The following is a 7,446-nucleotide window of genomic DNA, read 5'->3' on the forward strand; positions in this document are numbered from 1 at the left end:
ATATATATATATATATATATAAGAGATTAGAGATTAGATTCAATAGAAAGAATGGCAGATAATTACATTGAGGTTGTTGCTTTTATCTGATATGTTAATGTAGCCTCCAAAGGAACATTTGAGATGAGAAGGAAACTTGATGGTCATTAACGGGGCCTGTCTTTCTCTGTGTATGTCTCTTTTTTCTTTCTTTTTTCTTGTCACAGCTTTGGACAAGCTCAGCACCCAGCACCTATACCACCCAACCCAGGTGGAGATCGTTCAGTGCAACGTGGTGTTCGACATCAGCAGCCTGATGCTTTACGGCACCCAGGCCGTACCTGTCAGGCTCAAGATCCTTCTCGACCGCCTCTTCTCCGTGCTGAAGCAGGAAGAGGTGCTGCACATCCTGCACGGCCTGGGCTGGACCCTCCGAGACTACGTCCGGGGCTACATACTGCAGGTCAGTGACCAAAACGCATGCGGGTTTAGGGAAAATGTCAAGACTTAATATTAGCAGTAGTTACTCTCTGCTTCCAAATGCACAGCTGGCACATGCTTTTATATTTGCCAGCAATTTTCCCTGATATCCCTGAACACTACCATTACTCTCTCACCAAGTGTATCTACCAATTTCTCCAGCATTGCAGTTATTTTAAGAGTTATTGATCACAAGCACAACAGTGACAATCTAGGCCACTTCAGTCCCATTGCCCATCCATTTCCTTCACATTTTCTCTGCTGTTACTTCTACTTCAGTCTGCCCCCTTTTCCTGCCCTGTCGACACTATGCCCTTCTGCTGGAAAAAGGAAAGGGATACAAAATGTGGAGAAAAATGTCACGCCAGCAAACTATATAACCACTGTAGTGTGTTTCCTCTCTCCATCAATCCTTCGCTCCACCACTCCCTCCCATATAATTGCAGTCAGACACATTTCTCAATCAAAGGTACGGAGGTTTTGGTGTTGAAACCCAAACCAAAAGTGTTCCTGAATGAATTAGTTAAGAGCAAGTGAACATGTGCATGTGGTTAGTGGTGTGTGTGTGTGTGTGTGTGTGTGTGTACATCTGTGTATTGTGTGCTTATCTGTATGCGTATACAGTTTAGTGTTCCAAGAGTGTAAGTGGAACAGCATGGTGAGGAGAGGGTGGTTTGTATGTGGAAACAGCTTCTGTGAGTATAAGTAAAGCGGTCGCAGACCCAGTCTCTTTTTCTTAAAGACTTAAAGAACACACACACACACACACACACACACACAGTTATATAGTAAATACGGTTCACCATTTGAGAATTAAAATTTACAATGAATAGTAAGTGACAAATACACATCACAAAATATAAATATCTGAAAATCCAGGAAACTAAAGAAATATATAATATGTCTCAAGTTATAATACTATATTCTTAATTCAGTAAGATTAACAGTCTGCTATATTCTTACACTGAAAATATTTGCTTAATGTTCTAACTGAAACAACTATTTTTTTCATAATCAATAAATCAGTTTTGTACATTTTTGCTTCACTGATCATTAGTTTAGTCTATTAAATGTCAAATACATACTTAAAAAAGCCCATTAACAGTTCTGAGAACACTATGTGACATCTTCAAATGTATTGTGAATCCAAAACAAATCCAAAACACAGACAAGCTGCCAATGTGCAGAGAATATTTATAGATATTTTTGCTTGAAAAGCCAAAATGATTAATCAACTATTACAGTTCTTTCTGGTTAATTTATTTTTGACTGACTAATTAAACGGTTTCAGTTCTAAAAACATTCTCACAAAATTTCAATATTCGTTCCTGAGAAAGATAACTAAACAATCCAAATCTGCGGTGTGAGAACGCCTTGGATTGGGTAACCAATGGAGCGCTGTGGTTCTCATAGTCGTGTTTATATCAGCTGGCTCTAATAGTCAGCTGGTGGGAGCACCGTTGCTCAACTGCTCAGCCCTTATGTCACGCTACTGGCTAAATCCCCTAGATCTCCTCAGAAGAGCTTCAAAGGGGCCGCGGCCGGCAAGAAGCAGCCAGTCACTTAAGGGCAGTAAGTAGTCATTGTACGGCCCTATTAGCCTGTAAGTAGCTATGAAATTCAATCATCTTCCTCAAGCCTCAGGGCAAGACTTCGTGTCAGGGGTTTGTTCCCCACCACCATGCCACACTAAATTAGAGAGAAAATGAGAAGAACAGTATTGCACATGATAGATAATAAGTTGTCTTTGTATATTGATGTCAGGGGACATTATTTGATGATGAATTACTTTACCGTGATCCTAGCAGTCAAACGCTCGCTCGTAATGATTTAGGATTTGAATAAAAGTGTTTAGGCCACAGAAGTATTCCTGTTCATTTTTATTTTAATGACATATGCTATAGATCACTATAATCATCCAGCAAAATACATCCTCTATTTCTCAAGTATGTTCTAAAGAAGCTTCTGTTTACAATACTTTATTGTGAGTATTGGCTTTTCTCTGCTAGTATGTCACAATGTGTGAAAGACGTGTGCGTTTGGTGGATTGTGTTTGCAGAGTGTCACAGAAAAAAAACTGAAAACACAGACCAGCACATTTCATTTCTATTTGTGACACTGATTTCAAAGAGGCTAAATAGCTAGCAGGCTTAATGAATAGTCATGTTAAAAACAGTAGTCTTCATGTATTACTCCCCCTTCATGACACGTTTCTAATGCTAGTACTACTATTTAGTGAAGTGAATGCCAGTGTATGGAGTTCATTTATATCAGAAGCATCAGTGCTGGCTCATCACCACCCTGCTCTCACAGGGACATTTCCACATTAGCACTGATGCATTTAGGTTAACTATCAGCATGATCACCACTGTACTTCACTTTAGAATATTCTGCAGAGTAAACTATCCACAGTAAAGTAATACTACAAATATGTCACCACAGTTTAGTTCAAATTTACAGAAGGAATTCATTATTCTAACACTTTTCCATCTTCCGTCCTCTCTGCCATTCACTGTGTGACCAAAGCAAATGCGTTGCAGAGGTATGACTAAATATGAGTACACGCTGCAATTTATCTTTGTAATGGGCTCCTTAAACTGAAGAAATTAATCAATATTATTAAAAGTGCAATGGCTTATCAAGTGGTTGGAATTTTGATTTGTAAAGGAGGAGGAATTATACATGACATCAATAACCATTAAAATGAATGATTGTCTTTCTCTCTCTCTTTCTCTCATTTCATCCTTCTTTACACTGTTTGAAGCCTGACCTTTATTCCACAAACCGCTCTCTTATAGCCTTAACACATAGAGCAAATCCACACAGTCAGGTGCTAGTATATACAAATGTATGCATGCGGGTTTGTGTGTTTACACAAACACATATCTACACAATATTTGTCTGCTGTATTTAAGTTCCTAATAAACACGTTCTTGCCGCCGGAAGAGAATAACTCCTTGTTATCACATTTTTGTTGAGCTGGGATTGTTAAAGTGTGATCTGCTGCTTCTTTTGGTAACTGATCACAGCTCTCCAAACATGTTTAATTTAACTAAATTGTTAAACGTGTAAAATTATTATCAAAAATTTGACTGCAGAATTGCCATTTTTGCAGACTGTGGAAGAAATGCATACCCATACTGTACATTATAATATACAGACAAATACCATCTTACCACCTTTTGTGAAGTATGTAATCTAATAACATAGAAATAAAAAAAAAATGGACCTATAAGGTTTCCACTTGATAGGGATGACAGAAAATGAAGTGTGTATCACTGTGTGATATTTTATTCTACCCTTTACCCTGCTATACTTTTCTGCTATTTCAACCCTATCCCTGCGACTTCAGGTGGAATCCAAGGCATTATGTGAACAACGCAGGCACATTTACTCCTTGCCAGAATTCCTTGCCCTTTCCTTTGGCAGGACTTTTACCTTCTACACTCCTCAGCCCTCCATCCTTTTCTCTCTCCTTCTACTTATCCCTCGCTCCTCTCCTATGGTTGTTTCCAGACGGACCCATAGCCAATGTGCACCAGATGCCCTCCCACCTCCACACTACCCCGCGGCCTGTCACTGCTCAGTCCTCTGTTCGATACAGACAGATGGAATTGCTATCAGTACTGGCTCCTCTCTCTCTGTCTCAGCCTCTGTCTCCCACACTCCACACTGTCTATTTAGTCTTCCTCTTTTTTATCCCTTACCAAGTGAAAAATAAGTAGAGAGAAGAATGAGTGGAAAGAGAAAGAGACAGAGACACACAGCCTTTGCAGCCAACATATGGACCAAAGCCCAGGGTTTTCCTGAGCGACATTCTCAGTAATGTTCTGTCCTTGTAGAACATCGGGCTGCCTCCACTTTATGAGATGTGGTTTTCCTGACTCCACACGGCTTCCAGGAGACCCAGATGGAACCGCTAACAACCCCCACCACCGCCACGCAACCACACACACTCTCTCTCTCTCTCTCTCTCTCTCTCTCTCTTTCACACACACACGCACACACACAGACTTACCCCAAATTGCACACATACTCGGAGGGAGGCTTATTCAAACTATCAGACACACAAAGCCAATAAATCCCACTCGTCTAACATAGGTTTTGTTTCAGTGGCAGATTCCTGGGCATAAAGTTGTATTTTACGTTATTACTGCAGTAAAGTTATCTCCTTCCATCTTAAGGACTTACTTCTGGTTATTTGTCAACTTATTTAGTAAATATATTGTTTCTCCAATGAGCATGCACATTGGGGGTAGTTTTGGAGGGCAGCAGGGGGGGCTGTGCTTTTATTTAAAACAAACTTGTCACTGTAATGTTGTACATGTGTACTTACACATGTGGAATATGAGCTGTAATTACATGGATTAGGGTGCAACAGGGTTTGTGTAAGACAGGAAACCATTTACAGTTGCAGGTGGATCCTGAGGCCTTAAAAGAAGGTACCACTCGACTTCTCTATAGTGGTTTGGAAAGATAGTTATTGAGTTAGTCACATTTCAACATTTCTGTCTCTTTTTTTCCCCCTCTCTGCTCTCCCCCTCTCCGTTTTCTGTCTCTCATTCTGTCAACTGTGAAGGGCACCATATCTCTTGATCCTCGCCTGAGAAACTTCCATTTTAGGTAGTCAGGCTCCGTGCAACAACATTTTTTGGACACAATCCCCTTCTCCACTCTTCTCCATACGGCACACTTGTAACCCCTATTTTCCTCCTGTCCTCCTCTCCACCCTCCATCACCTCCCAGTGCCTCCCCTTCTCTCAGAACCTGTTTTCTGTTATCACTACTTAATGCCTCACCCTGGGAGATGGACGGGGGAGAAAGCATTCTCCTAAGGTGGAAATTCTTATGTTCATATGGTTATGATTTGGTGGGGAGGTCAGGCTCAATTTTTGCTGGAAGGCTTACGGTTGGCTCTGTGCTGGGCTCCAAGCACTTCAAAGAGGGCCGTGTGTACTGAATCTAGGTGATTCTTCCCCTCCCCTCCCCTCCTGCACATGCGCACGCACACACACTTGTCCTGTGTCCGAGTGCTCTTAAGGGTGTCTTCTCCCTTCTCATTCTCAATCGCTCCCTTCTAAGTAAGCCAGAGATAAAAGAATGTGATTTCAGATTAGAGGATCAGTCAGAGAGAGGTGGAGGAGCATTATCAGCAAGGCATTAAAACCATTTGATAACATAACCAATGTTCTATTTAAAAACACTGCTTTAGCAACAAGAAATATTAAATTTCAAAGTAATAAACAATCTAAAAAAAAACAAAAAACTAACTGAAATTGTAAGCCTCTTCGCTGTCACTTTTTCTCACAGCTTGCAAAGCTCACAGGCAGCTCCTGACACAAAGTCCTGCCCATGCTAAATCCTCAGTCCGTCGCTTTTGAATCCTGAACCCAAGCCCCAAATGAATTCAAGCTGGAGAAGCAAGGTTATGAGCAGGTTACATTGTATGCAGGAATTTGGAAAATAATTCCCCTTATATTGAATTTGGAAGGAAGATGGAATTTTACCATAGATTCTACAAGGCCCCACAAGCTGCTGCAAGTTTAAAATTGAGAAAAAAAGTTGAAGGTGATGAATATTGGAATGAAACTAGTTTGGTTTGATATACTTATAACACCTTTACAAACGCTATCAAGTGTAGGTTGAAAAGAAAATTGAGAGTACTTGAGAGTAAGTAAAATTATTATTTTAAGGTCCATCTTTTCATTCCTCTAAATCTCTGTGTCTGTATTTTGAGGAGCATTCCTTTTGATAAGCAGAATTAGTTTGTCTGTGTTTTTCAATTTCTTTGGCTACAGAGGCCTAAGGGTGAAGTTTTGCTGACGTGTGCTGAAGGTGTTTAGATAAAATCAGACCTGCAGATACAAGACAGCGCTTGTGTCGTAACTGCTAGCGCATGATCATACCCGTGTGTTTGTGTTGAACATCGCATCTTCTAATCATACTGTTCTTTGTCATTTTTACACAATTTACGTTTTTAGTGTCATCAGTGCCTTCTATATATTTTCTGTCCTGTTCCACGGGTGGTCATCTTTATTCTCTCACAGCTCAACTCCAATATTTCTACTGTCACCTCCACTGTCATCTTTCACTTCTATGTCATCAACAGAGAATTAAAGGAGAATTCCGGTCAATTCCAACAAGTAGCTTTGTTGTTTATAAATTTGGAGTGATGTCAGTAGAGAGAAAAACTAAACCAATCGGTGCTGTCTACACCGTGTGATCCTCCTGCTAGAGTTAGCACCAAACTAGCTCAAACAGGGCAAGTTTTAAACATGTTTTTAGCCTCTTAACATTTTCGAAATGTTATTAAAAGGGCCTACCCACCTGAAATGTTTCCTTCCGTGTGAACCCAGTGAATCTGACTGCTGTAGAAATGCATGAAAGTTCTGTTCAGCTCTGTTTAGTTCCTGTTTTGATACTGCAAAGAGTGCTTCGGGACCGTCTACAAACTACAACACAAGTTGTTAATTTACAAACAACAGAGCGACGTGTTGGAATCGACCGGAATTCTGCTTTAAGGGTGTTTTCTCAGTGTGTATTCTCTGGCTTTAGCTGTTAAGAACTACAGTACAGTGCTTTGCAATGTTATTTATAATTACATTGCTGTTTCACAGTGACACCATTGCTACAGCAACAACATTCAACACTGTAATGGTCAGTGAACAGGTCTGTAGCAGCAGTTCATATAGTGTAGTCTAAGATCATGGATGCTACATCACAGAATGTGATATAGAGCCAATAAACACATCAATTTCTCCAGAAGAGACACTTAAGTAATTACTCCACATTTGAAAATCTCTTTAATGCATCCCTTACATGCTTAGTGGCCACTTATATATTTCAAATTTGTATTTAAACTTGGATGTGTGACCTCATATCTGGTCAAATTTAAAGATCACGAATATTCCATGCCAAAACGTATGGGAGTGAGAGGCGCACGCGTGTCTGTCTGTCTGTCTGTCTGTCTGTCTGTCTGTCTGTCTG

General features: G+C 40.3%; 1 protein-coding gene across 3 annotated transcripts in view; it reads left to right on the plus strand.

Moving 5' to 3' along the window:
• Positions 1-7,446, plus strand: part of bnc2 (basonuclin 2) — a 158,918-nt gene that overhangs the window by 115,095 nt on the left and 36,377 nt on the right. For all 3 annotated transcript variants that reach the window (XM_034893029.1, XM_034893025.1, XM_034893037.1), the window contains exon 4: positions 207-442. In XM_034893029.1, coding sequence (XP_034748920.1) covers positions 207-442 — 236 coding nt within the window. The remainder of the gene's footprint in view (positions 1-206; positions 443-7,446) is intronic.

This window comes from Etheostoma cragini, chromosome 2, assembly GCF_013103735.1.
Source record: "Etheostoma cragini isolate CJK2018 chromosome 2, CSU_Ecrag_1.0, whole genome shotgun sequence".
NCBI classification, from domain to species: Eukaryota; Metazoa; Chordata; class Actinopteri; order Perciformes; family Percidae; genus Etheostoma; species Etheostoma cragini.